Here is a 26,030-nt window from a genome sequence, read left to right as displayed (position 1 = left end):
CGCTCTCCATTTGCATTTAAACTTGAGGATTAGTCAGCGCGGCGTCGATCCGGACCCTGCTTCTGTATATAAACGCGAAGGATATCATGAATAATAAAGCGGTTCCGAACACTCAGAGAAAGATCTAGTGCCTTTTGCGACTTGAATGAAGTTTATTCCACTTGCCCTCCGTCTCCCTTCCACTCCGATCCCTATTTACCTATCTAGCTGCCTTACCTCTCTCCCCCCCCCCCCCCCCCCCCCCCCCCCACCCCGCCGCCTATCCACCGTGCCCCACCTTGCACTTACCTTACCCTCCCTACAAGCCTACCCTATCTTGCCCCGATTCCGATTTCCTGTAACACCGAAGTGAAATAATTCTTAGTTATTAAGCATCTATTAAAGGGCCTAAATGGTCTCTTTCTTTGCCTTTTGCCCTGGTACCCTGGGGCCTAACCCCAGGGAATATGATACACCTTTTGGCAACTATGAGTCAGTTCTACTTTGATGAAAAGGATGACTGTAGCAGAGTATTGCTAGTTAAGGCTGATAGATTTATAGGATCGATCGACTTGAGAGACAAGTTTTTTATAAGTCTTCTGCCCTGGCCCCCGCGGTGGATCCTGGCGCTATGAATCGGACACTACTGGACTACTTTTAGGGTATGAGGGTGCTAACAATTATAAAGGGAATGAAAAGAATACATGGATGCTTTAATATTTTTGACACGCTGATGGTGTGGTAATTGTTGACCTGTCTCAAAGCGACTGTGGATGGACCGACTGTGCTTTGCAGGGTCATTTGACTCGAGAGGTAAATGTCGGTGAACTATGGCTGTGATGATGACCGAGATACGCGAATCGCAGTCGACGAGTTGTGTAAAAGAAACAGAAAAAAAACCCCCTACAGTAGGAGGATCCATTTTATTTTTTTTAATAGTAGATTTTCAATCAAGGCACTTCAACTTCATCCGTATCCGCTTGTCCAATCTTCAAGCTGTACATGTGTATATGTGGTTCAAGGAGACAGAAGAACGCGAATACAAAAAATAAAAAAAATGACCCGATGACAAGGGCCGTAAACGTGATGGGCACAGACACAAACGACTTATTTCTTTTTAAACCATGCAACGCGTCCAGTGATTGGTCCTGCGCCCCGCGACACGTCGTCAAGATCGAGGCTGGGCTGCCCAAGGGCGCGACCTTGCAGCAACGACGTCATGGGCTGGGCACGAGCTTAGCAAAGTAGAACGAGCTTAGCAAAGTAGAAATGGTATAAAATGCCCCCCCTCTGCCTCCATTGATTGCATGCATCTCTCTTCTTCATCATTCCAGTTCTCATTCACTCGCACCAGCACACTCAGGAACAGCAAAAAGCAACAAAATAAAGCAAATCATCGCTATGACCTGTAAGTCCCCATTGGCCCTACTCCGTATTACACTCAACTGCTCCATACACCCAATGCTCCTGCCCAACAAACACCGGTTTCTCACTCATGTCTCTCCTCACCCACAGCCAATACCTCCGCTAACGCCTTCTCCGCCTCGGTCCTCCCCGTGGGCACCCAGACCCCTGGCTCGAACACTGCCAAGTCCTTGGTCACGCCCCCCGGTACTGCGCCCTCGACAATTCCTCAGACTATGGATACTCATGTCAACGGCGTCAATAAGGTCATGGTCATCTTCAAGTCTGGCACCTCGGCCGAGGACATCAAGGCTGCTGAGGACGATGTGCTCTCCCAGGGTATGTTTGCAACTGACACGCATTTCATTCTTGCTACAGTTGCTCCTTGGCGATGATGGTCCTTTCCTCTTGGCCAAAATGTTTGCGCCTTGTTCTGTGTTTCACCAGGAAAAACGCACCGTGGAAAACTAACGTATGCTGACGAGCGTGAGAACAACAGCAGGATGCGGCTACATGGATGACCCAACCTTTTTTTTATTATTATTCATGCATGCAGACCCCTCCTCCTTCCCCGCTAGCACGCGCTTTTCTTTATAATCATGTGCCCATTTTATTAACGCAAGCGCATCGATTCTTTTTTTTTTTTTTTTTCCTGCTACAAATACCCGGTAACCATTGTCAACTCCCTCTAAACCCTCCCCTCCTTCTCTTCCGTAGGCGGCAAAATCACCCAAAGATACACGACCGCGTTGTTGGGTTTCGCAGCCGAGCTTCCCGACAACACCCTCCAGGCCCTGACGGTCCACCCCCAGTTGGACTACATCGAGCCCGATGGTATCGTCACCGCCTACGCCCAATCGCTTCTCAAGAATTAGTCAATTGCTTCGCCCAACACAGCAAATCAGCCCTCATCCAATTTGACACATGTATAAATCGCCAATTGAACAAATCTAGTAAGAAATACCAGGCGAGGAGATCTAGCAAGCAGAGTTCTCAAGTTGCACAAAGATATGCAATAAAAACGAAAACATGCAGTTCCTCAGAAAAACCGAGAAGAAGCGAAAACAGTAATCCATCAGGAACCCTTCAAAGGATCGCGCTCAAGGCGAGCTGTCAATTGATTTTCATTTTTTATTTCGTTCGTTCGTTCGTTCGTTTTTTTTTGTTGCTTTTTGTTCGAGTAATGTACATGGCGGGTATGAAAATCATCAAAAAAGTGCTCGCAGATCTCAAATCCACATGGCTCCATGAATAAAATGAATGAACGGTTTCCAGCTGAACTTCTTCACACTAAGTATTCAACCCTTGGCGCTCTGCCCAACCCGAAGTCCAAGCATCATCTTCATTGAACTCCATCGTCCTGCACCCACAGGCTTATTGTCCACCACCGCTACTACTCCTCCTGCTCCCTGACTTCGACTTGCCTTATGCCCGCCACCATGGCCCATACTCTGCGCATACCCATGTCGTCCGTTTCCATTTTCACTACCACCATAGGGACTTCCATGGTGCTCATATGCGCCATAGTCATTATACGAATTATTATTCGGGATCAACGGCAAAGGAGCACTGATGTTCATAGCCCCCTGGCTCGGCGCCGCCACTCCAGCCGCCGGAGACATGCCCATTCCCCGACGAGAGCTCGTCCTCACCAGCGGTTTCGGCGCCTGACTCGAACCTACTGACCCACTTCCTCCTCCTGAAAGCTGTCCTGACATGGCATAATGTTGTTGTTGTTGTTTCTGCTGCTGCTGCTGCTGCTGGTATGATTGATGGTATTGCTGCTGAGCATATAGATCTGGCATTGCCGCAAACGACGAAGATACATCTTCCTGAGAATTACCCTCGGATCCAGATACCAGGCACGGACTAGATTTCGACGCCTTCAAGAGATATGTCGGCGAGGGTCTTGAAAGCGTAGACGAACGTGAGGAAGCACTTCCTGTTGCCGCTAGTGGTTCTGAAATCGGTACTGCCGCAAAAATCGATGGCGAGGGCGATGGTGATCTTCCTGAATCCATAGGTCGATTGTTCATCCCCTGGGGTATACCCGGTCGTGTGAGCAAATGATCATCCGACAACGAGCGCATATAAGGATGAGGCGTCGTCGCCATCTGCAAAGGCGACTGTCCAATCGACGTCGTCGGCGAAGGGACCAGTGTGGGTGGTGAAGGTGGTGAGCTCGACAACAAGGCCGAAGAAGGTGTTGGGTTCAGCAGTGGTCGAGGCAGTCCAATGATGCTCGCCTGTGGGACCGACAGTGTCGTCGATGTGGGTGTCGGTGATAATGCCAATGTTCCTGCTGCAGATCCTGTAACCGCTGGTTGAGGTGCAGAAGAGATCGACAGATTGCTTTCGCTGCTGGGTGTACGCTGGATGGGCTTGGGTCGCTCGGCCGGCAAGGACGATGTTCTCCTCGAGAACGCTGGTTTGATTGGATGCAGTGTCGGCGATGTCGCCGGCGATGTAAACGCGGATGCAAACTGCGAGGGTGGCGACAGCGAAGGTAGTGGCGCTGAGGTCGGCGATGGCGATGGCGACGATGTAGGCGCTGGCATTCCGGAATGCGTCTGTTCCTGCTGCGGAACCGTTGATGCTGTGGCACTGTTCATTCTGCCGAGGCTGTTATTGTTATTGTTGTTCGCATTTGTGTTGCTGTTGCCATTGCTGCTAGGTGGTGAAAGGGCTGGCGGCATATGACCGGTCTGGAGCAAAGACGACCGCCTTCCCGGGACGAGCATGGGCTTTGCATGACCATTGGTACTGGACTTCCTGCTGTTACCACCACTAGGAGCCGCATTGTTACCGTTATTAAGAGCTGCATTGTTGCCGCCAGGGTTGGTGACCCGGGTTTGATTCGATGACAGGGACGACTTGCGGACCAGAGGAGTTGTTATTGTCGTCGTCATGGGCGAAGCATTTGTTACTCGAGTCACACTGCTGTCGTCCAATCCTGCAATCGTGGGCTTCTTAAGTGTGTCCTTTGCTGCCGCATTGATGTTGCTGCTGGCGCTGTTGACTGAGGAAACGCTCGATGCTACAGACATTGATGAGAGTAAAGACGAAGTCGAGGTTGTTGATGACCTTGCAGATGTAGTAGTGGGTTCAGACGGAGATGCGTACGTGCTCGCGTTCGATACTGAGGACAAACCCGAGGCAGCCGAGATTGACCTGCGCTTTTGAGCCATAGGAGACGATGTGGACAACGAGGACTGTCCAGAACCCAGTGAGGAAGACGATGAAGTTGAGGTGAAGAGGAGGTCCTCCTTGCTAGGCAGTTCGACCGACCAATTGACATCAAAAACAGTCGAGAGGTACGAGTGCAGGGACTGGGGCAGCTCTGTAGATTTTGGTCGAGGCAGCGGGACATCTGCTTCCGGACTTCCTATTGCGGAAGATGCCGTTCCTGTAGTTGTTAATGATATTGCCTTTGATGCTGCTATTGGTGCTGTTGTTGCTGCTGTTCTTGTTGATGATGAAGAAGATGATGGCGATGATGACGATAATTTGTCCGCGTTTGTGAGTAAGGGTGTAGAGTGTGCAGACGAGGTCGTACGCGACGGGATGACAAGTGGGGAGGGAGGAGGATTGGTTGAGGTAAAGGGTGTGGAATTAGATGTGGCCTGTGAGTCGCATCTCTATCATGTTTTCATTATCAGATGTGTGAATAAGGAACATGGCCGTTGGATTAGAATACATATTGCCCCACCTCTTCGACAACTCGTACGGTGTGTTGTGTGCATGGTCGTATCCATTCCATTATCATTTCAAGTGGGCAAAGTCGCACGACAAACACCATACCTGCGAAGACGCTCTGTCGTCGTCCTTGTCATCGGAGAGTCCAGCCGCATTGAGGGTACGTTCCATCCACCCGCTTTGTTCGTCCTCTCGCAGTAACATGCTTTCGTCGTCTCCGGGTGTGTCACTTCCAAAGTCGTCCCCCCCATAATCGATTTGAGGCATTTGCATCTGTGACCAGTCCATGGGCGGGTTGAGTTGGTAGAGAAGTGTTAAGAAGTTCTTGACGAGGATACGTCGATGGATGGAGAGGGACCGGTTCGAGAACATGTCATTGTTGAGCTTGAGGTTCGAAAGAGCGACGAGCTGCATAGGTGTGAGCGTCGTTGCTGCTGTGGTGGCGATAGCATTTTGAGGGGTGGTGGGGGATGAGGAGGAAGAGGAGTTGGCTGGATCGTTATTTGAAGTGAAATCGCTGCTGTCGAGATGAGAGATGTCGTCAAAGAAGGAGGCAGCCGATACTGTGGAAACAGAAGCAGAAGCAGTGGTGCTGTAAGACTGAGTGGGAGGTGGAGCAGCGAGGGCGAGGAACTCGTTAAGGTCCTTGACCTGCGGGGTCATTGTCGGGAAGGATGAATGGAGGACACTCTGAATGAAGGGGCAGAGGTGGGTGAAGGTGAGAGATGAAGGCAGGCGAGAACGTGGAGGGGGGGGGGTATAAAGAAGGCACAAACTGCTGGTGTTCAATCAAAGAAGAGGGCGTAGGGAGGTGTTCCAAGGAGGAGAGGGGAAGAAGCGAAAGGTAAAGAGGGTCGAGTCTGGCATATATGAAAGAGAATGGGTATCCTAGCGAGGATTACATACGAGTATGCAGCAGCACTCTGATTCTTAGAAAAGTATTATCCAATGCAACGTAGACACCATAGACAGGCATGGGCATGCTACTGTACATCCCATGTATCTTTTGCAAGTGGACAACAACAGCAAGCTGCTTTGTATATTTATTTATGACCCTTGACTTTCCCTCTCTTTTTTAAAAAGACGAGGGAGGAGAGCCCTTTTTTCTTACATTCACTTCGCTAGGTGGAGCGTGAAAGGTAAGAGCACAATGGGTTGTGAGCCCCTCCTATTCCTTATGATCGAGAGTCAAACATATAATAATACAACCGGAAAGCATACTTCCTTTGGAGTCTACATGTACATGTATGCCACTTGTTGTCGCTTCGTTGTTGTCGCTTCGTTGTTGTCGTTGTTGTTGTCGTTTGTGAAACGCTCGCTCCTCTTTCGCTTCTTTTCTTCCAGGGATTCATAGACACATGTGGCCCTCTTTTCTTCGTGCCTTGGCCCCTCGGGAATTATTTTACAAACCAATCCATCGATCTTTCTTTATTTGTTGGCCTCGGTATGCTTTAATATGCATGCTGCTTTGGTACGCTTTCTTGGTCAGCAATCCAACCACACTACATGAACCCCGCAAAACTACTCTTCAGCTCAATCTTCACTCGATCCCTCTCCCTCGCCAGTCGTTCCTGCTCACGCTGCTCTCTTTCTTGCTGCCGCTGCTGTTGCTCCTGCTGCTGTAGCACACTCTGCCGAATCGCATTCTCCAACCGCGTCCGACGCTCCATCGAAAGTGCTCCTAATCCTTGTCGGAATTCTTGTGGAAACTGCGTACCCAATCCAAGCAGATTATTCAACGCCAGTGTATGAACCGCCATCGCTTTCGATGATACAGAAGATGACAGGGATGACGCGTTCACAGGTTGGAGCAAGGGCACAACTGTCGACATGATGACCGACACCATTCCTGGTCGTGCTACCTCTGTCGATGCAGCTGCAAGGCTATTCAACGTCTGAATGCCCTCTTCAATGATTTGCATCCCAACCTTGTCGTCCTTCGTGGTCGCAGACTCTTGTGCCGCCTTCACAACTATCGTCGTTACCACAAATGGAATTAACTTCCTCATAAACTGACGTGCACGCATCCGCCCAGCCTCTGCTGTCTTCGCTCCTACTGTCGACGTTGTTGCTGCAGACGCGCTTTCGATCAGAATGACACCTTTCAGGCACTGGTATCCAACCGTGACGATCTAAGGCAGAAAAGAAGGAGATATATTTTAGTATACAGCCTTTACAGACAAAGACAACCAATATAGGATATGATTTGTATATCTCACCTTGCCAATGTTACTCTCGATGCTGCTCATCACAAGTCTCTCAAACTGCTCCAGGAACGTCCTCCGGATCCGGACTCCCGTACAGCTCGTTAGGATCAGCATCATCCCCAACAGTCCATTACACCATTCCGTAATCTCCACCGGTGACACATCCATATCAGAATCCATCTCCACTTCCTCCCTTCCCTTTGCCGTCGTCAGACCTTCGTCACCCAGGCTGAATCCCATGCTATCCGACTCCGTCATTGTCACCGAAACGGCCTTTCCAGGCGCAAATGCCGCCTGCTTCTTCAATAACGCACCTAACGCGCCATTGAGGATAAGCTCTAGGAATTTTGGATCGAGCACTACACTATTCTTGTTCAATGAATCCATTACCGACCGAATATTCACAAGCACATGTGGTCCTAGCTCCGTCTGGAAGACAGGATCACGCAACACGCCTAAGCAAAGCACACATCCATTTTCATTCCATGTAAAACACCAAAGACAATAACCATTAGCAGTCGCTCAATACATACATGCATACATAATACACCACGAATGTATCGTACAATATAATCAGACATACCAATGAGGACATTAAGCGTAACGGCCGCCAGGTGCAACTGATACTTTGGTGGGGCCACCTTGACCAAAACCGCGAGCATCTCCGTCACCCTGCTCAACAATTCGATCGTTTCCGGCGTAGTTTTCTGGCTCGCTCGTCCACCCACGCTCTTGGTCTTGGCGGACTTGACGTTCGAGCCCACACACTTTTGGATGTATAGCTCCACAAGTAGCTGAACAATCGATCGAAGTCGGCTTTCTGGAAGTGTGGACATCACTGATACATTCAACTCTTCGCTACTAGCCGACTCGACAGCGTCCTCAGGTCCTGAAGAAGCCGAAAGAGCCGGTGAATTGACCAGCTCAGGGTCTATCACAGTTGAGATCAATGTCCCCTCCTCTCCTTCCTTCTCCTCCACAAAAAGCAGTTCCTTACCATATCCCCAAATCACTGTCGAGATAACGCCTACCACCAGGCCTTGAACACGACTACCCTCCATCCAGGCGACTCGCTCAAGAATGGTCATCATCTCCAAGAACACCTTGCTCAAGAACTCCTCGTTGATATACAACGGATTCAAGATAGAATGTAATGCGCAGAGACATCCCTGAAGGGCGCTATCATTCGCCGCCACATTCAAGTTGGCCTGAGATTGACTGAACGACGACCCGGCAGACGAAGTCTTCGCCAAGATTTCGAGGCAAAGTCCGAAAATGACATGGATTAGTCTCAAAGGCTTCGACTTGCGCACTGCTGGTTCCGATGCTGACTCTACAGCCACATTGTTGTCAGCACCCGACATGGAAGTGGGTGTAATGCCCGAAACGCCGTCATTCTTGGTCTCGTCCTTGATTGTTGCCATCTTGGTAGTGTCCTCTGTGGGTAAAATGGCCTCTGGCCTGGTGATCCTCATCAATGCTTGGATCATGTACTCGTTCTTCTCATCCACGAGCGATGACACAGCTCCCAGAATCTTAAGCGTCGAAGATTGATCAAACTAATTCACAGAAAAAAAAATGCGCGCGTAAGATCAATTGTTCACATACTACTGGAAGTTTTAGTCACTCACACGAATAGGGACTTACATTCTTCTCGGTATCCCGTCCAGAATCAGTGTAGTTGGCATCAAAGAGCCCCGTAGAACCAGTGTTTCCGGTCGTAGATACAGATCCCGCAAGCGCAGCCTCAGATTCGACTCTCGATCTCGCATACTCCTCCAGTGCATTGGCCCACAGCTTGCACAGCTCTTCCAGGTTGGGCTTCAAGACAGCGACCAAGTACTGTCGATGTACACTCGCAACCTGCAGCTCCGCCCACGCGTTTAGCACTGCCCATTTGATCATCTGGGACGCATGTGGAGTCAGGTCCGTGACATCCCCGACTGCCGTCAACCGCTTATCCTCCTTGCACTTTTCGAGCGCACCGATCAGGAGCTTTAGAACACGACCAAAGCGATCCACTTCCTGAATGATTCCACTACCAACATAGACCGCACAGACCTTCACACCCAATGATACCACCTCCGGGGTACTCTCTGCCGTGAACGCAGGTGTCAGCGCTGCACCAATCTGGGCCTGGTACTGCTCCAAGAGCACACTGTCTGGTACCTCTGGATCTGCCGTCGACTTGAATCGCTCAATCGTCTGTCTCAACAACAACAAACCCTCCATCCTGATTTCCTGAATGGGTGTCGAGGCTGCATACACAGTCATCTTGATCAGGTCTGCCACCTTAAGGACCAAGAAATCCGCTCCAAAGTTTTTCTTTTTTCGGCGCGCGACCGCAAGATCAAAATGATCTGCAATTCCACTATTGGCAACCACATCAATCACCTGTCGAATGCACTCCAGTGCAAAGATACGAGTTCTCCACCGCGGCGGCAAAGCAGGTGCCGCCTTGACAGATCGCTCGGGAGCAGCCGCTGGCAATGGTTCTGCAGCTGCCTGTTGAGCGACAGGCGCAGGCTGCACTGCCTTCTTGGCTGATTTCGACACATTGTCAAACATGTCCTCGCCGTCATCATCGTCGTCGATAGCGTCTTCGCCCCCTCCCCCATCCTGGTGAATATCAGACGCACTGTTTGCTGGCATGCCATCGCCGGACTCCTGTCCCTCGTCAATGGCTGTTCGTGAGAGCACCTTTCTGCAAATATCGATCCATTGGCTTGGTTGTTCCAGCGCTGTTTGAGTGATCCAACTCCTGACCACATCCTTGACATCCTGCAGAGTCGGGTCAGTGTCGAGCAGCTTGAAGAACTGGTCATCTAGACCACCCATCGAGTGTTGGAACACAGACTTGACATCCCGCTGGACCAGCTGATACATGCAGGTCATGGCCGCCTTCTTCAGACTCAGTCCAGTGCTACGACGTAGGCGGGCCTGCAAGAAAGGAACCAGCGTCGACATATCCACCAACAGCGGCGCAAACATGATCAAATGCTGCGTGCACCGGATACCCTGTACGATCACGAATTCATCGTCCTCGTTTCGCAACTCCTCCACCAGACTCACGCAGAGCTCGCGCACTTTTGCGGAAGATTGTAGTTCTGGCCCAAGGATACCGATAAGTCCGTAAATAATTCTGCCCATTTCATGGTACACCGACAGCTCTGACTGCATCGCAATATTGGCGGTGGCAACTGATCCAGCTCCGGCGGGCTCATGCGACTCGGCCAGATACACGGTAGCTACGTTTGTCAGCGTACTGGAGACATAAGGACTGAACATCAGTCCTGCACTCGAGATAGTCAAGGCCAAGGAGTGCAGAGACCACTTGTGGACAATGGGATGAGGATCTCGGCTCAGCGAAGTCAGGTATTCAACGACCGATCGCAAATGTCCACCAGCCATCATACCGCCAAGATGCGAAAAGACGTTTCCGAGCGCAAGTGCGTATCCTGCGCGGGCATCAGGGTCTCTGTTGGCGACGACTTGGTCCATGAGGTACTTGATCTGGTTGGTGATGGTTAAGCTGCCGAGAATACTTGTCAAACCACCCAAAGCCTCGCAAGCAACAAAGCGAATATATGGATCCGAGTGCACTATTGAGTCCTACATGCATGGAACATTACATGCAATTAGACACAAGATGAGAACAGATATTCCAAGTACCCAAAAAATAAATATAATATCTTTACTTACCCGTAGGATGGACTGGGACAGAGATGAGGCGAGGGGTCCTTCAAAGGCATGTTGTTCATGCCTCTTACCCTCCGCCATAGCATACTTTGTCGCACCCAAAATAGCCACAACGGCGTTCACTTGGATGGCCATCTTTCGGCCAGGATTCTTGTCCAGAGTCGAGCTCTTAAGCATTTTTGATAGATCGTCCATAAGCGATCCTTGCAAGGCAGAGGATTGCAGTGGAAGCAGAATGGCAAAGAGCTCGATCGCTGCATCTATGACACCAGTGGCGATAGGTCTCGGCTTTGGCAGCGAATAGCGCGATACTGAACTGGGAAGCGCATAGGTGGTATAAACGACCATCGGCTCATGCTCAGGTGCTCCTAGAATCGGTTTTTTGAGAAGTGTCTCTGTGGTTCTAGTGGCGCTATCATAATCCTTCCCATCCAGAATTTCCTCCTGTCGACCGCTGGTTCTCGCTGCGACGTCGCAACGCAGCCCTTGAATTTTGCCAGTGACTCCATAACCATACCCATCATCGACTGCCCAAACTGAGGTAAATGTCGCTGCCGAGATCGCATTTGTCACAGCCGTACCGGATGTTCTGTCGGGATCTGAGAAAACATCAAGTGCCGCCTTAATCAGCACGGGATGGTACATCTCAAAGGCAGAAATGTGTCGCATTGCCACAAAGCACTCAAAGATCCGTTTTCTGAGTGCATCATCCCGATCTGATGGTTTAATGTTCAGCAGTTCGTGCTGTTGAAGCTTGTTTCCTGCTGTCGAGGGCTGCTGAGGGAAGGAAGTTGGTACGACGGCCGCAAACGCCAATGTGTTTGAAAGCAAGGCAGCAATGCGTTTCGAGACATCCACCGTTACAAGTTTGTCGCTATTATGGAGCAGGAAACTTGCTATTGATCCGAGTGCGCATTCGCGGATATGGACCATGAATGCCCAATCCAACTCTGTCCGTGTCGTGCTGCTGGCATCCTTGCTTGTGAACTTGGGTAGCGTAGTCCTCCAGAGAAGTAGAAGCTGAGGCAGATGCATTTTGACAAAGTTAGGGCCAAGACACATCAATGCTCCAATGAGGACCCAAGCGATCTGGATTTGAGCTGCCGCGACGCGGATTTCCTTGCTGGCGCTGTTCTTAACTAGCTGTGCCGCCATTGAAAAGATCCGTGCGCTCATTTCGAACGAAACATAGAGTGGGTGGACGGAGATGACCGTAATCAATCCTCCAATCGCGTACGACAGTCCATACGAACGAGTCGCAATGTCCTGGAAATTAGCCCCATTATTGTTGAGTGTTCCGAGATCTGTTGACAACTTGGCGCTGAGTGTCTGAATGAGTTTGGCGAGGTTAGTTGGGAGTGAGATGCAAAGGCATCGCAGGCACCAAGCCGTTGCAATTTGGACCGCCCGAGATGGATGCGACACCAAATTGGTGAGAGATGACATGAGAATATCCTATATTTACGAGTGCAAACCAACGTGTTAATAATACAGTTGTGATATAAACCGTGTAAAAAACGATCTACTACAACATTTTTTTACCTGGACAGAGCTGGCAGCGCCTCCGAGGTCGAGCAGTAATGCCGAGGTTTCGTTCAAAGCACTGATTAGTGCATATTCAGACGGTTCAATGTCTCCTGGCATGACAGCAGGCCAAGACTTAAGCCAGCTCCCGACTAGCTCCCGGATGGAAGCAATTTGTCCTGACTCGCTCAGCAACCGCGCACCGATCACTCCTCGAAGGAGATATTCGACATGCTCCCGCACCGTCAGGATCTCGAACCGTGATCCTGTGTTCTTTAGGTTCGACACCAGCTCTGTCAACAAATGCCTCAAAATCGTTCCGTAATGCCTCTCCACGATGGATGGCCCCAGCATGATGAAGAGCGCCGCATATGTTTCTGATAACCCTGCACGCACTTCGCGGCTCGTGTTGGGTTTGTTGTAAGCGCTGGAGAGATGAGTCAAGAGCTCATTCACGTCCAGCGTGAAGGCTTCAGTCCCTACAGCCTGCTTGCCAGTGCTTGGTGGAGGCGACTGAGTGCTAGCCATTGACAGATTCTCTTCGCCCTGAAACTTTGAATAGAGTAATGTGGCGACCAGGGTTGCGACAGATTTTCGAATAGCGTAGGTTGAATCGTCCATGGCTTTGAAAAACAATGCGATCGACGCCTCCAACTCGCTTCTGGTGAATGTGATTGAGGCGTGCTTGACCAGGGCCGTAAGACACTGTGAAAGATATAGAAATATCTCATTGTAAGTACATGGCTCCAGGATCAAGATTCATCCAAATCCTGCTCGCAGATAGTGAGTTACCTCCGCTGAAGATGAGCGCATGATGAGTGCTTTATCCAGGATGGTTACTTTGAGCGTCTTCAGGACTTCTTTATTGGTCTGATCTGTCGATCCCCGTCCTGCTCCTTGCAGCATCTTTCGCAGCGCCACCATCGCTTCCGCCCTCATGATCAACGGGTACTGTAGACTGACGGTTAGTACTAATCCTTTGCATTGAGAAATAATGGTGAAAGCAGCTATCTTAGCTTTGAGACTGACTTACTATCTTTTCAGTTTTAATGACTTTGAGGAATGAAGTCGTGAGATCGGGCACCAAAGACTGAATCTATTTCAAGTAGGCCATTATAAACCATATAAGCAGGATATCCTGTAATCAATCATGGCCAGCATCCAAAGAAGTGAATGTCCTACCTTTTCGCCGATCGTCTCCATAATCACTCCGATGCAATGGATTGCAGCTCTATAATGATCTCGACCAGAAAATCCGTCATTAGATTGATCCACTGGTTTGTATTTCTTTGTCGTTTACGTGCAGTTGCGCAAGAACACCAGCCTTACAGTTTGACATCCTTGTCGCCCATACCCTTGCCTGCTTCAATCAAACTTTGGAGGATCTGAATGGTCTCGAAAAGCGTAGAGGAGTTGCCCCGAACATAAAGCGAGAGGAAGCATCGTGCAATGAGCCGCCGGATAGGATGTCGGGGTTTGGGCATAGGCATTGAGATTAACTTGAGCAACTGACGCTCCAGGTTTGGCTGCATAATCCTGAAGATATCCTACGTTGTTGAGGGGAAATACCCAGGAGTGAATTAGCACCATCGGCGCGCCTATGTTAAACACAGGGAATCAATTTTGAGACAAAACCTCCTCCCAAAGACTCTCCACCACATACATGGCCACATCGCTTCAGCTCCCGTTCGACTGTTGCTAGCCATTGAAAAACAAAAAGCTCCTGCTTGTTGTTGGAGGGCGGATTGGACTGCTTGTCGAGCTCCCCTGCGGCGGCAAAGGCTCGCTCGTCAAACTCGAAGACGTCGCGTGCCGTGTTCGTCGTGGGCGTCCCTGGAGTCGAGGGTCGCGTAGGTGTCGGCGTAGCCATATGGGTCGGAGGAAAGATATGGACAAATAAAAGTTTCACTCTTGCTGAACAGTAATAAGGGATGGAGTAATAGTTGTAAGGTCCAGCCAAGGAATGCAAATGCAGGAAGGAAGGAAGTAGCTGGGTGGATGAAAGTAACGATGGAAGTAGCACGAGTACACTTCTCGCTCGCATTTTCTACGTCACGGGCACGAGGCAGGCACCACCAGACACGCGCAGAGCGCTCGGTGGAGTTGTTGGTTCTCTCATCCACAATCCTCTGCAACACCTCCCCACACCGGACACCACCTACTACAAGACCCCAATGCAGAAAGAGATGCTTGCCATCAGCGCTCCTCCGGGGCAGGGTCCAGTGAAGCACCCCTTCGTGCACTACCGCTGTCTGTGTTCCAGCCCTGGGCCATTCAAGGCAGATGCAGGAACAGGAACAGAGTCGTCTAGCACGGATGTGAATACACCACCTCAACAAGAATGCCAACACCAGCAACAGGCAGCCGCCTCGACAGAGCTCATCCCTGCTTCCACATCCCGTCGCTCAATCCACCCCCAACACGACCAGGAACGGACAAAGGCTGTCTACGCCTCAGGAAACAGCTCCGATACTCATGGTTCCCAATCACTCTCTCGACTCTACTTTTGCGATTCATGCTATGAGATCCGTTGCTCCAAGTGCACCCAGGATGAAATCGTCTGCTACTACTGTCCGAACTGTCTCTTTGACGTCCCCACAGCCAGCGTCAAGTCTGAGAAGCACAAGTATGGTCTTGTACGGCTGATGATGACCTACCGTGCCAGCGTCACGCTCGTGTTCAATCCAGGCCTTTTTTTGTCTCTGACAATCATATGCAACGCACTTTGTGAAATATAGATGCTCACGCAATTGCTTCGAGTGCCCCATATGCCAAAACACTCTCTCCGTTGTTTCGGAGGACCCTGACGCCGGCCAATACACGACTGGTCCTAACGTGCATGGACAATACCATCTCATCTGCAATGTGTGTCAGTGGAACTCTCAGTCCATTAATATGACATTCGAGAAACCCACAGGACTCGCTGGTAAGGCTTCGTTTGTTTGCTTGCATGGGTTGCAGACTGGTTACCACTTACTCATCTTGTGAACTGATTAAACTTCAATTTGCTGTCTCAACGCACTTAGCCCAACTTCAAAAAGCAGAGGAGAATTCACCGGATGTCCTGGAGTTTGCTCGACTGAAGGACCACTTGGAAAAATACTTCCGCAACAACAGTATGAAGCCAGGGATTCCATCCTCTCTACTCTCGTCCATTCAATCCGGAGCCATCCAATCTTTGCGATATGTCACGTCTCCTAGTGTTCGTTCTCGGGCGAGCGATGACATCGCACACTACGTACCGGCAGTCCAGGTTATGGAGGACACTGAAAATCTGGACAAACTGATGTCAGTTATCAGTCTGAGTCAGACCACAACCATGAGGCAGAGACTAGGACTACTTCAGAAGCAGCCCTATTCGCCTGAGCGTCTACAGCCCAAGAGGATACATTTGCGGATCAAAAAATCCAGGAGATGCCGAACTTGTCGTCATATCCTGGTCAATCCAGAGCAGAAGGCTCAGTCCATACGATTCAAGATCAATCTCATCGCTTTGAACCAGATTCCCAACATCACCATCGCCAGTATCCAGCCAATGATCGTGCAGACACTGTCGCGCGTCATTCTTCGCTTCACAAACCCACGGCACGAGGAGGCCCTTGTCTCTATCCTACACGGCGACGGAGCTCAACCCCATCATGGAGTCATTATTCACTCGCCATCGTTCTCTATCTCGCCCTTCAATGAAGTCTGGGAATACGAGGTCGGGGCCATTGGTGCGGCTCCAGGATCTGTGCAGGAAGATGTGTATGAAAAGACCGCCAACTCGACAAGCATCGCATTGGACATTACCCCTGTTGCTGCCGGGGAAGTCAGAGTAAGGCTTGTTTGTTGGCATACCAAAGTTATCACAGGACCAATGTGCCGTTTCTCTTACACTGCATGCTCTATCTCAACACATAGATTCCATTGTTCGTCACTTTCACATTCAAGACTCCGAAGCCGCAATCAGAAACAGGATCGCCTTCATTGGGATCACAGCTCGTTGTCAGTGGCGCCAACAACCCGGCGCCGGAGCTTGAATACATTGACAAGACAGTGTCCTTTTGGACTGTTATCGGCTTTGGTGATGCTCTTCCTACCCTGGCATCATAGCAAATCATTTGATCGCGCGTCTCAATAAAGCATTCGCAGCGTCAGTCCATCTGAGATTGCGCAGCGTCGTGTCAGCCATGTACGCTTTTTTTGTTCTGATATCTACTTGAAATATATCGTCTATGGCGTGTACACTGGCATAATAGTGATTGAGAAAAAAAGGAGTCGAAACAAGAAGAGTGATGGATGTAATCCCCATTGCTACGCTATTACCAATGTTGCAATAAAGAGCAGCTGCGTTAGTATCAAGGGTTATATGCAACGAGTTCATATATTCACACGTGTCATGGCAGGATACATACTGTCCAAAAAGTCGGCAGCCATGAGTGTCTCCAGTGCATATTCGGGTTCGATCTCAAAGTGAGGAATCTCCGTGACAGAATTCATGTAGCGAGCCTAGAGGGACAAATGTTGCGAACCACAGGCCCATGTCAGCCGATCATTGCAAGTTTTAGCATTCATTTATACGCAAAGAGAAACGCACTAATAGAAAAAATAGCCCTACCTTGTAGTACCAGTATTTGCAAACTTTCTCCAAAATGACAGCCCTACAGTGCAATTATACTCTGGTCAGTCAGCTTTGCCATCATAGATCGCTTGTCGTGAGTTGTCATGCCTAACTGTCCATCTGCCTGTGCTGCATTGAGGCAGATCATGATATATCCTCGAACTGCCACTTCTCAAAAAGTCCTGGAGGCTTTGTCTACGGTCCACAGGCTTACTTGATATCCCTGAAGTGAATAACTCCTTCTGTGGACTCCGTGAATTGACCTAAACATAGCGAAGGTGAATACAGCATATGTTAGAAATATTGCTTGCATCCCTCGCGGGTTTGTCATTTCTTTCATGATGGCATGTCCTTTTGCTTCACTTGTAAAACTGCGTCTTACGCCACCAAAATTGCATCAAGTGTGTGGGTGCGTACCTGCGCTGGACAGCATATTCCTGACGGTACCCGAAAGCATAGCTGCTTCACGATGGATAATGAACTGGAAACCATCGGAGCTTTCGAGTGTTACGTATTCGCTTTCGGTGGAGGGTGTTGATGCAGCCATGGTATGAAAGAAAGGTAAAGAAGCGAGCGTCCGCATGAGAATACCTGAGGCACTTATGTCGCCAATCAAAGGCCCTTAAGCGCGAGCAAAAAATAGTGTTCAGGAATATTGCACAGAAGACTACGCGAATATTTAAGCACATCACTCTAAATCTTCATCCATCGGCATAAAAAAATCCCCATTCATCAGCATTACGGACCGCAACGCGACGACAATTAAAAAGTTAAGTGGAGTCTTTGTCAACTGGGATGGAAGCTGCTTCCAACTGCATTGGAGCTGGTGTCCTTGACGCGCTTTTTTTTCTGGGTCAGCGTCGATGTGGACTAGGAACCCCACGGAAGTTGAGTCCTTTTTTTTCGGCGCCTCTGTTTTCAATTATTTCTTTTCGGGCGTGAGGCAGCCCACAACTACGGTCAAGAATGCACTGTCGGGCTCACGCTTATGGCGGTCGCTAGAATGGCTAAATTAGCCTTTTCTGCTTGACAAAGGAGTGCCAGATGATGTCTGGTGCCAAAGGTATAGTATCTTCTTCCGAAAGCCACAGCCAGGGATTAGGAAGTTGAGTCCTTACAACTTTTTTTTCATTCTTAGCACATCTTTCACGAATGCATCTATGTAAAACAGTATAGTAACTAATTGCTAATTCATTAACCCTATTGTCTCGTACCTTGTTCAGCGGATCTTCCCTGTAACATGCTCCCCACTTTCTTTTCTACAGCGGATATCAATCTCACTATTGAGGGACTGCATAATTTCTTTTATGAGGAAGATCCAAAGCGATGGACCCCGACATGTTTCGCCTCACATCCCCAGGCAACTGACTTCATGGACTGCATCAAGGGTCTGCACAAAATTAAGAACCATGGCGAGCCGTACCTTAGTATGTACTGCAGCTGCATTGTCAAGTACCTGCGAGAGGATCCAGATGGAAAGGATCAAGAGCGCCAAGCAAAGCGGTCAATCAAACTCAGGATGGCTATGCGTAATGAAAAAGAGGAAGAGCTCATCTTGAAGTTCAAAATGTCTGCGAACTTTATGAAGCGTCGTTCTGAACAGGTAACTTAACAAATATTCTTGCTCGTTAAAAGATTAGCTTCGTGTGTAACATCCTGTTTGCTTGTAGGAATCAAACTCAGAGCTTTGGGCGTCTTGGGGACTAAGGACAAGATCTCGAATAACTCAGGATACGGCCTCAACTGTCGATAAAGGTATTGCAAACTTGTTCCCAAACAAGGGCAAGGAATCTAGCACAGTTCAATTCAATGATACAAGCTATGCAAAGGATCTCGGAGTAATTGCGGGCGAAGAATATCATAATGACTGCAATGAGGTGAGCGGCTGGTATTTTCATGTGCTTTTTTTTTTTCTCAGTATATAACCGATCTAACTAACAGCATCTCTCATAAACAGACCTCAAGCTCAACACATAGCCCTGAGAGCGGCGATATTCTTGATCGAGATGAAATCGAGAAGTTAATAGGAAAGCGTGATCATCGCCTTTTAACGCCTCCTATTTGATCTCCCAAGGACCTAATCTCGTTATCTTGCCATTTTAAGTGCCATTTGTCAGTATTGTGCGCCTGGAGCTCACATCTATTATTTCGTATTATAGATCAAGTTCAGTCTGGACTACCTACAAGTGAAGCCGCATCTCGTGTGGGCGCAAAATGGCCTTGTAAAACAGGTGTGCTTTTAACATTGATGGTTATATTGCGCGGTTCAAGTGTAGAACTTTATAAACTGTTTGCTATTTTTTTCATCAGACTTTATGGACAGTCCTTTGTCCAATAGGGAGCATGGCAAAGAACTGTTCAAGCTGCCGTTTTATGCCTATCCTGAAGAGGTAGAATCCTATGCGATAAATGTTAGCATCTACTATGTCAAAATTACAGTCAAAATATTTCTTCGTTTTTCTTTTGTTTTTCTTTTTTCATAAATTAGAAGGCAGATAATAATGATGATGTTGACGTCGTGTCCCTGGCTGAGACCTCTACGAAGGGGGTTGATAAGGTGTTTAATGTTGAACCCTTCGTGTTCACAGGATGTTTGAGCGATATCGACACTGGAACGGAATTTACAAATTATTTCAACGAGTGCGCCACATTGAAATATAATCGAGCCGCGATTCCTGATTTCCTGTAAGTACTCGATGTTGCTACTCCTCACTAAATACTTTTGTTTGTAACGCGCTTGTTTGTGCGTCACAGCCGCTAAGCAGCTGTCCTTTTACACTTTTAAAGCCTTGCCCGGACTGCTGCTCCTGGGGAAAGAGCCTACATCCCAGCAGCAATGATTTTTTGGCAAGAAATACAAGAAGGTCTTTACGGCAATGAAGAGGCATGTGCTGGTGCCTAAGGGTGAGATAGTCGATGAGGGATTGGCAGCTGTCAGGAAGTGGAAGGATGTAAGTGTTCGCAAATTCTTTTCATTTTTTCTTTCATGCGTTTACTGTTATTGATTTTTCTCACTAGGGTCAACGGACACATTTTTTTATATGTTTGCGGCGCGGGATAGGCGTACAATAAGGCTCTTAGGAGGATGGATGACACTGACCAAGCATGAGATGCGTTGGGGGAGACTCTTGATGGATCCAAGAAGTCCTCACTAAAGAAGCTGTTTCTGCATGGATGCTCCGGCTTCAACAGCATCAAGAGCAGTCCAGTGTCAGAGGCGGACCAAACGTTCTGCTTCATTCTGCCCATGCTGTCGTGTATCATGAACAATCCGGATCATTGTAGACTTGCTCAGTAATTTGAAGCTGAAGTATTGTTGTTTGATGCAAATTTGTGTTTTGTATAAAAGGTCTAACCGTCTTATCGTTTTTTTAAATTGTCATCTATGAAGGACTGCCACGACTCCGACAACTGGATCCATATTTGCGCAACTTCGCAAGGGACTCGATGTCCCTCCCAAGCATCTGGACCTTATCGTGAAGCGCAAAGAAACTGTCGACATCAGCTTTGGCGAGGTTTCGTACACAAAGGACTTCAATAAGGACCAAGGAGATCTCTGCCGTTTGGCTATTTGGTCCAAGCGTGCTCTCGGTCATTTGCAAGCGGAGTACGAAGAACTAGAAAATCCCCAGCTTGTATTTTTCCACACTGTGTCGACAAAGTGCACCATCTATCAATCTATCAAATGCGGCGGTTCGGGACGATCTGCATTGGTATTGAGGTCAATAGATTAGAAACCGTTCAGGATCTTGTTGGACTGATTTCCTTCGAGGATCAAGTATTTGTATAGTTGAGTCTCGAAAAGCCCTTTACACGGCTACTGGAGCTCATGAAGGCTGCTGAGAAGAGGGTGAATATGTCCACATTGCCTCCATACTATTATGGTTTGTCGACGCCCTCTGCCAGGGAGATGCCATAGCAATAAAGTAGGCTGGACGCAAAAAGTTATATGAATGTCTGATTGTCGTAAACCTATGCTTATTCAGAGTTAAAATGATCTTTTCTAAGCAAGGCTGAACAAGGATGGGTGGTACATTTTAAGAGGCAGAGTCAAGGAAAGCTTAGGATTGTATTCAAGTTATTAGGTGGGGAATAAACAGATACAGAACTGTAGATCTCTTATTTGTCTTTATGTAACGATTGCACGCGTTGCCAAGGGTGGTCTGATATCCGCCAAGAGTCGACTGATCACTTGCCAAAAGTCGACCGATCAGGTCGCGGTACGCGACAGTAATATTGCTTGCATTGAATGCGTAAGGTGATGCTGACTGCTGTAACTTGATTCACGTTGTGAAAGGAGTCTATGTATCTAGCCTGAGTGTGAACAGAAATGAGCAAAAAGCGAAGACTAGCTTGGCCCGTGCAGCGGTGGATGAGCCAAAAAAAATGACTGCAGCAGATAGATCATTGCTGGTTAGTCTTTTTTTTATATATTTATTCCTATATATTTTTATATACGCCGATTTGTCTCTCGAGTCGATTGACCCTACGAATCTATCAGACTCAACTAGCAAAGATCTATTACACTCGTCTTTTCCATCAAAGTAGAACCGATCCACAGTTGCCAAAAGCAATAGCACTCTCTAAATGGTTGATTGATTACTTTTGTGAGAAAGCTGTTCTTGCTGGTCAGGATTTTTCCTGCTTGTCCCAGCAGCGCTAGCCGGGGTGACCCATCTTTTTGGGTGGTGGTGAACCTGTCCATGTAATACCGCAAGCCTACCTCGGCCATTGACCGTCCTATTCTCTTGCTGTGGTAGGTACTCTTGTTTGACTTGAATCGGCATATTCGACTATCTGTCGCGATCCGGCATACATGTTCGGCTCCAACGAGCCTTCAATGCAACCTGCAAGTGATTCTTGAAGTTAAATTTTTTATCTCTCCGCTCTCAAGGAGGGCGTGCATTTTTTTTTTTCCAATGGACAATCTTTGCCAGGGTTTATTGGTTATTTTATGGGGGTTACTATTTCTCGCTGGTCAGGATGTTCCTGTTTGTCCCGAACAATGGTAGGAGGCGCCATATAAATCCCGCGTATTTTCCCGCAAGCCTGCCTCGGTCGTCCTGCTCCTGCTAACTTGATATCTTGATCCTTTGGGCTGGCTCTCTCCTGTATGACTTGATTCGGCAAATATTCAACTTATGTTTCGATCCGGGATATATGTACGGCTTCCTTACGATGTTACTGCGGCCCTCGAGTGATTTCTGAAGTAAATTATTTAGTCTCCTCTCTCAATAGTCCCCCCCGTAACCTTAGTGCTGGAGAACGGCTCTGGCAAATCCGAGTGACAGTTCTCCTCGTAGCCCACGGTGGCGTGCGAACCTGAGCAGAATAGAACATTCTCTCAGGAGAGAGCCAATCCCCTGCTGCCCGCGATCCGAAAGATAATTTATACACAGCCCCCCGTGCCGAAAAACAACCGCACCAAGCTGGATCCGAAACTAGGAGCCACAGCACTGTTCTCTGGAAGCTTCGCGTGATACTACTGTACCTGTGGTGTTCCAACCTGGTGTGGGGCTTGGGCACTATGTGTCTGAGTCGCACCTCCATTTTTATTTCTACGACGTATTAGCGAGTCTTCTGTGACTAGTAACTACAGGGACTATAAAAGACCTGTTGGTACCTGTCATCAATAAAACCCTCTCTTGTTCTCGTTGACTTCAGTCCGATTGTTTAATTAGTAAGTTAACTCCTAGAGAATATCACAATACCACACAGGCTCGCCCGCCTTCGCCCGCCCAGGGTGTGCAATTATAGATATATGCAATTAGAGATATATATATATTTTTTTTTTTTTTTTTTTTATTAACATAAATCCCCATGAGCACAAGACGCATGGTCCGCAAAGGCCTTGAAGCCATAGATGCCTTCCATGCACGGCAGAGCCGCATCCCCTACCAACTATGTTGGCTTGAGGCGTCAAATTCATAACCCATGTCGCATAGCTAGCCTAACCTAACTCCTGCGTGACCTGTTGCGCGATACACGTCTCCTAATCCAGATCCAATGTTAATAAAGTTGTTTTTAAACCGAATAACCCCTCCATTATGTCCAACTTCCCTCGCCCCAAGCAATGCTGTAGCACCCTATAATCCGCGGTCCGTCTACCTTCCTGGATCTCCGTTGCAAGTAACCGTCTCCCTTTCAAATCAGAGAAATCACCAACACTACGTTGGTGTCCCCGATCACCGTTGCGTCCTCCGGCGCGTTTGCTCATGAAGGTGATTCCAACTGACTTTTCCCAGGCGACAGTGTCCTCGCATCGTTTGTTCCATATCTTGGTCCTGCCAAATTCTTCGATCCTGCTCACGAACTTTGTCACCATGATCGTCGCAATCCACTTAGTGGTGGTAAATAGCTGCTTCCAGGTCTCAATGAGTCCCGTTGGCACCAAACCTCGGTATAAGTCCTTGACCTCCCAATCTGCCTCACTCTCCGGCTCCTCTTCTTCCGCAACCCGATATGTCCCTCGCCTTTCCGCCGTCCCCTGAATCCACTGCATTGACTCCCAGATAGCCTTCGTTCCTGTTGCCGAGAAGTTGGGACAAGTCGCAGTGAAGGGCTTGTCCTTCCGTTCGGCCTCCTCTCTCTCCTGTTCCCATTTTCGCACTGCCTGTCTCCATGCACGATATCCATTCAACTCCACTTCCTCCACCGCGTCCCTCCACTCTTGTCGCTGGTCGCACAAGGTAGCTGAACAACGCCAAAGATGATCGTTCGTCTCTGGTTCCCTCTCACACCTACGACATATGTCCGTTTGGTAGGTATCTGGATGTCGTTTCTTCATCGCCTGCAATGTCGGCAAATCTCCATGCAGCTTCTTGATCCTGTGCGAACGTAAACGACAGTCTTCCAGGCTGGTATATAAGCGCTTTGGCGGGTTGTTATCGTGTAAGATCCGTAGCGTGGGCGCCCATGCTACCGACCGCCAATCCTTGATGTAGGTCCTCGTTCGATGCTGCAATGTCCACTGATAATGGTGCCGTACCGCGGACTGCAACTTCAGTATCCTCCTCAAGTCCAGGTCTGCACTGTGCGTTGCAAACTGTGCGTGGCATTTCAAATCATGGTGCTGCGTTGCGTCTAGCCTCCATAGTCCTGTATCGATCCCATGTGCTGCCTTGGCAACAGTGTCTGCAGCCTCGTTGCCACGGTGTCCAGCATGTCCTCGTACCCAATGCACAGATATACCTTGTCCTTGTTGCAAGAAGGCATAATGCAATGCAATTAGAGATATATGCAATTAAAGTTTTTTTTTTTTTTTTTATTCAACATGGCCTCCGAGAGAGAACAATCAGTGCTGGTTTCCTAGTGAATAGTCTCTGAGACTTGTGTCTATCTGGCCCTAAATCTTCTAGTGTGGCAGTCGCACCATCTCCAACAACTTTCACTGTAACCTCCCTAAGCGTCCCGAGGTCTTTCTCCTGCGATCCGCTCGGCTAGCTGGCAGGCTCCTCACCTGCAAATCTGCCAAGACCATCTCTCCAATTGTAACCTGTACATCTGGGAGATGGTCTTGGTTTCTTGAGAGCACGGAATCCGTTCTACTGGCTTGCGAGCCGAATCCTCTACTATTGTAACATTTCCTCCTCCTCCTCGTCCCGTCTTTCCTCCACCTGAGGTCACTGGATGTGAGCTCAGATTAGCCTATTATAAAGTGGGCCTACTCACTTTTGAACTTATACCTGTAACCCCGGCAGGGGTAGCTAAGACGCATGCTGCCAGTGCAGTGGAATAACTTGTACACCCTGGTGTATAGCTGGGAAGTTCTGAACCAGCGCCTCTCGAAGTCCGGAGGCTAGCGCAAGGGCGAAATTTATTCTGAGCATTTTGTCAAGCGTTAAGGAAGGGGAAAGGAAACCCACAACGATTACATGGGGTAGTGCCACTCAATGTGGGGGTCGCCGGGGAAAGGAAACCCACATAACTGAAGTGGGGTAGTACGCCCGACTCATGCTCCAAATAAATTTCTATGCGTAGCACATATTACTGTGCTTTAACCAGGGCTCGAACCTGGTCCCTTCGCGTTACAAGGGAGGTGCCCTGACCAGTATGCTAACTGAGCCATCGGGCCTAGGGTGTGCAATTATAGATTCATTCAATTAAGGGTATGTGCAATTAGGGATACATGACTGTATACGACATATATAGATTCATAGGCTTCAGCACTTCCATGAAAAGGCGATATGGCCGAGTTGGTCTAAGGCGCCAGAATCAGGATCTGGTCCGAAAGGGCGTGGGTTCAAATCCCACTGTCGTCACTATCCTTTTACTTCATACCTAAGCGTCCATTTTGTTCAGGGGGTATCTAGTCAGGATAATCTAGGTCGTCAAACAGATTTGATTTTTTTTATTCGTCCTATTTCTCAATGGCAGCTGATTGTATGTCCCTGCTGCTTAGGCAGTAGCTGCGTTAGCCTTGTGAATGGCGAGTGTCTTTTCCAGACTGGGCTGGTATCTCGGTGGGTGGCAATATGCTTTCATTCTTGATCAATGGCAGAGTCATGGGCCTGCGGATATGGTTCGGCCACGCCTCTGAGCGTGATCTCCAAAGTCATGCAGGCGTAATTCTCGCTTTCAGTCCCTGACTATTCGGCTAGGAGGATAATAGATAAAGGGAATGGTTTAACGAGATATACATTAAACCAGGGGGGAAAAAAAACAGCGGACAGACGAAGCGTATTCCTGCGCAGATATATTGCGCAGGGCTTTGGCGGATGCGAAGGCAACCTGGATGATCGGGAGGCCCTCGAATTGGTATTCTTCTAGGGTTGGTGATAACAACACGCTGATCTCAGCTTGCCGGAGTGATGGCATTTTGTATAGCCTGATCCGCTTACGGGATATATCTACAGCGCCATTTTAACCCCATAAAGAATGGGTTCGACCTAAAACTGCTCATTGACTTCTAGGTTGGA

General features: G+C 48.7%; 7 protein-coding genes, 1 non-coding gene and 1 pseudogene across 10 annotated transcripts; 4 read left to right on the top strand and 5 right to left on the bottom strand.

Annotated features, from left to right (window-relative positions):
* Window positions 1–1,260: 1,260 nt before the first annotated feature.
* BC939DRAFT_524876 (uncharacterized protein) lies at window positions 1,261–2,258 on the top strand (the record flags this gene model as incomplete). The annotated part of the gene is made up of 3 exons (XM_051561286.1): window positions 1,261–1,387; window positions 1,495–1,722; window positions 2,101–2,258. Exons 1-3 carry the CDS (start codon window positions 1,381–1,383, stop codon window positions 2,256–2,258), a joined length of 393 nt encoding a protein of 130 aa, XP_051417241.1. The 5' UTR covers window positions 1,261–1,380.
* A 270-nt stretch (window positions 2,259–2,528) lies between these two features.
* On the bottom strand, window positions 2,529–5,957 carry BC939DRAFT_489082 (uncharacterized protein). The gene is made up of 2 exons (XM_051559406.1): window positions 5,185–5,957; window positions 2,529–5,021 (listed from the first exon to the last, which is right to left on the bottom strand). The coding sequence occupies exons 1-2, from the start codon at window positions 5,740–5,742 to the stop codon at window positions 2,682–2,684; spliced, it is 2,898 nt and encodes a 965-aa protein (XP_051417240.1). The 5' UTR covers window positions 5,743–5,957; the 3' UTR covers window positions 2,529–2,681.
* Window positions 5,958–6,508: 551 nt separating this feature from the next.
* BC939DRAFT_149261 (armadillo-type protein) lies at window positions 6,509–13,642 on the bottom strand. The gene is made up of 8 exons (XM_051550209.1): window positions 13,543–13,642; window positions 13,302–13,460; window positions 12,528–13,214; window positions 10,989–12,440; window positions 8,934–10,898; window positions 7,870–8,845; window positions 7,299–7,741; window positions 6,509–7,211 (listed from the first exon to the last, which is right to left on the bottom strand). Exons 2-8 carry the CDS (start codon window positions 13,446–13,448, stop codon window positions 6,582–6,584), a joined length of 6,300 nt encoding a protein of 2,099 aa, XP_051417239.1. The 5' UTR covers window positions 13,449–13,460; window positions 13,543–13,642; the 3' UTR covers window positions 6,509–6,581.
* Window positions 13,643–14,620: 978 nt separating this feature from the next.
* BC939DRAFT_436432 (dynactin p62 family-domain-containing protein) lies at window positions 14,621–16,684 on the top strand. The gene is made up of 4 exons (XM_051553588.1): window positions 14,621–15,135; window positions 15,248–15,435; window positions 15,536–16,326; window positions 16,413–16,684. Exons 1-4 carry the CDS (start codon window positions 14,684–14,686, stop codon window positions 16,602–16,604), a joined length of 1,623 nt encoding a protein of 540 aa, XP_051417238.1. The 5' UTR covers window positions 14,621–14,683; the 3' UTR covers window positions 16,605–16,684.
* Window positions 16,685–17,669, bottom strand: BC939DRAFT_436430 (BTB/POZ protein). Its single transcript, XM_051553587.1, has 5 exons — window positions 17,530–17,669; window positions 17,327–17,375; window positions 17,110–17,152; window positions 16,907–17,000; window positions 16,685–16,810 (listed from the first exon to the last, which is right to left on the bottom strand). The coding sequence occupies exons 1-5, from the start codon at window positions 17,657–17,659 to the stop codon at window positions 16,806–16,808; spliced, it is 321 nt and encodes a 106-aa protein (XP_051417237.1). The 5' UTR covers window positions 17,660–17,669; the 3' UTR covers window positions 16,685–16,805.
* Window positions 17,670–18,850: 1,181 nt separating this feature from the next.
* Window positions 18,851–21,130, top strand: BC939DRAFT_149093 (uncharacterized protein). 2 transcript variants are annotated; one of them, XM_051550208.1, is made up of 7 exons: window positions 18,851–18,989; window positions 19,070–19,131; window positions 19,272–19,343; window positions 19,423–19,502; window positions 19,601–19,797; window positions 19,900–20,063; window positions 20,305–20,322. In XM_051550208.1, the coding sequence occupies exons 1-6, from the start codon at window positions 18,976–18,978 to the stop codon at window positions 20,012–20,014; spliced, it is 540 nt and encodes a 179-aa protein (XP_051417236.1). In that variant the 5' UTR covers window positions 18,851–18,975; the 3' UTR covers window positions 20,015–20,063; window positions 20,305–20,322. The 2 variants fall into 2 exon arrangements, with proteins under 2 accessions (XP_051417236.1, XP_051417235.1); XM_051550207.1 differs by lacking the exons at window positions 18,851–18,989; window positions 19,070–19,131; window positions 19,272–19,343; window positions 19,423–19,502; window positions 19,601–19,797 and adding an exon at window positions 20,504–21,130 and having other exon boundaries at window positions 19,901–20,063; window positions 20,305–20,393.
* Window positions 21,131–22,017: 887 nt separating this feature from the next.
* BC939DRAFT_436405 (uncharacterized protein) lies at window positions 22,018–22,769 on the bottom strand. The gene is made up of 2 exons (XM_051553586.1): window positions 22,335–22,769; window positions 22,018–22,223 (listed from the first exon to the last, which is right to left on the bottom strand). Exons 1-2 carry the CDS (start codon window positions 22,660–22,662, stop codon window positions 22,060–22,062), a joined length of 492 nt encoding a protein of 163 aa, XP_051417234.1. The 5' UTR covers window positions 22,663–22,769; the 3' UTR covers window positions 22,018–22,059.
* A 2,335-nt stretch (window positions 22,770–25,104) lies between these two features.
* BC939DRAFT_t10 lies at window positions 25,105–25,177 on the bottom strand (annotated as a pseudogene). Its single transcript has one exon. The product of its transcript is annotated as a tRNA-OTHER (tRNA).
* Window positions 25,178–25,292: 115 nt separating this feature from the next.
* BC939DRAFT_t16 lies at window positions 25,293–25,373 on the top strand. Its single transcript has one exon. It is a non-coding gene; the product is annotated as a tRNA-Leu (tRNA).
* Window positions 25,374–26,030: the final 657 nt, after the last annotated feature.

This window comes from Gamsiella multidivaricata, assembly GCF_025024155.1.
Source record: "Gamsiella multidivaricata strain RSA 2152 chromosome Unknown BC939scaffold_3, whole genome shotgun sequence".
NCBI lineage: Eukaryota > Fungi > Mortierellomycota > Mortierellomycetes > Mortierellales > Mortierellaceae > Gamsiella > Gamsiella multidivaricata.
This window is presented reverse-complemented; position numbering and strand designations above follow the sequence as displayed.

Coding starts and splice junctions, on each gene's coding strand:
- BC939DRAFT_489082 (XM_051559406.1), bottom strand. CDS start 5,742: ATGACCCCGCAGGTCAAGGACCTTAACGAGTTCCTCGCCCTCGCTGCT. Junction 5,022..5,184: donor ACGACAGAGCGTCTTCGCAG/GTATGGTGTTTG, acceptor AAAACATGATAG/AGATGCGACTCACAGGCCAC.
- BC939DRAFT_149261 (XM_051550209.1), bottom strand. CDS start 13,448: ATGAGGGCGGAAGCGATGGTGGCGCTGCGAAAGATGCTGCAAGGAGCA. Junction 7,742..7,869: donor TACGCTTAATGTCCTCATTG/GTATGTCTGATT, acceptor TGCTTTGCTTAG/GCGTGTTGCGTGATCCTGTC. Junction 7,212..7,298: donor TCGAGAGTAACATTGGCAAG/GTGAGATATACA, acceptor TTTCTGCCTTAG/ATCGTCACGGTTGGATACCA.
- BC939DRAFT_149093 (XM_051550208.1), top strand. Junction 19,132..19,271: donor GATCGAGATGAAATCGAGAA/GTTAATAGGAAA, acceptor TTCGTATTATAG/ATCAAGTTCAGTCTGGACTA. Junction 19,503..19,600: donor TTTATGCCTATCCTGAAGAG/GTAGAATCCTAT, acceptor TTCATAAATTAG/AAGGCAGATAATAATGATGA.
- BC939DRAFT_436405 (XM_051553586.1), bottom strand. CDS start 22,662: ATGGAGGTGCGACTCAGACACATAGTGCCCAAGCCCCACACCAGGTTG. Junction 22,224..22,334: donor GGGACTATTGAGAGAGGAGA/CTAAATAATTTA, acceptor ATCAAGTCATAC/AGGAGAGAGCCAGCCCAAAG.
- BC939DRAFT_436430 (XM_051553587.1), bottom strand. CDS start 17,659: ATGGCTGCATCAACACCCTCCACCGAAAGCGAATACGTAACACTCGAA. Junction 17,376..17,529: donor GAATATGCTGTCCAGCGCAG/GTACGCACCCAC, acceptor CGCTATGTTTAG/GTCAATTCACGGAGTCCACA. Junction 17,153..17,326: donor ATTCACTTCAGGGATATCAA/GTAAGCCTGTGG, acceptor ATTGCACTGTAG/GGCTGTCATTTTGGAGAAAG.
- BC939DRAFT_436432 (XM_051553588.1), top strand. CDS start 14,684: ATGCAGAAAGAGATGCTTGCCATCAGCGCTCCTCCGGGGCAGGGTCCA. Junction 15,136..15,247: donor GTCAAGTCTGAGAAGCACAA/GTATGGTCTTGT, acceptor TGTGAAATATAG/ATGCTCACGCAATTGCTTCG. Junction 15,436..15,535: donor GAAACCCACAGGACTCGCTG/GTAAGGCTTCGT, acceptor CAACGCACTTAG/CCCAACTTCAAAAAGCAGAG.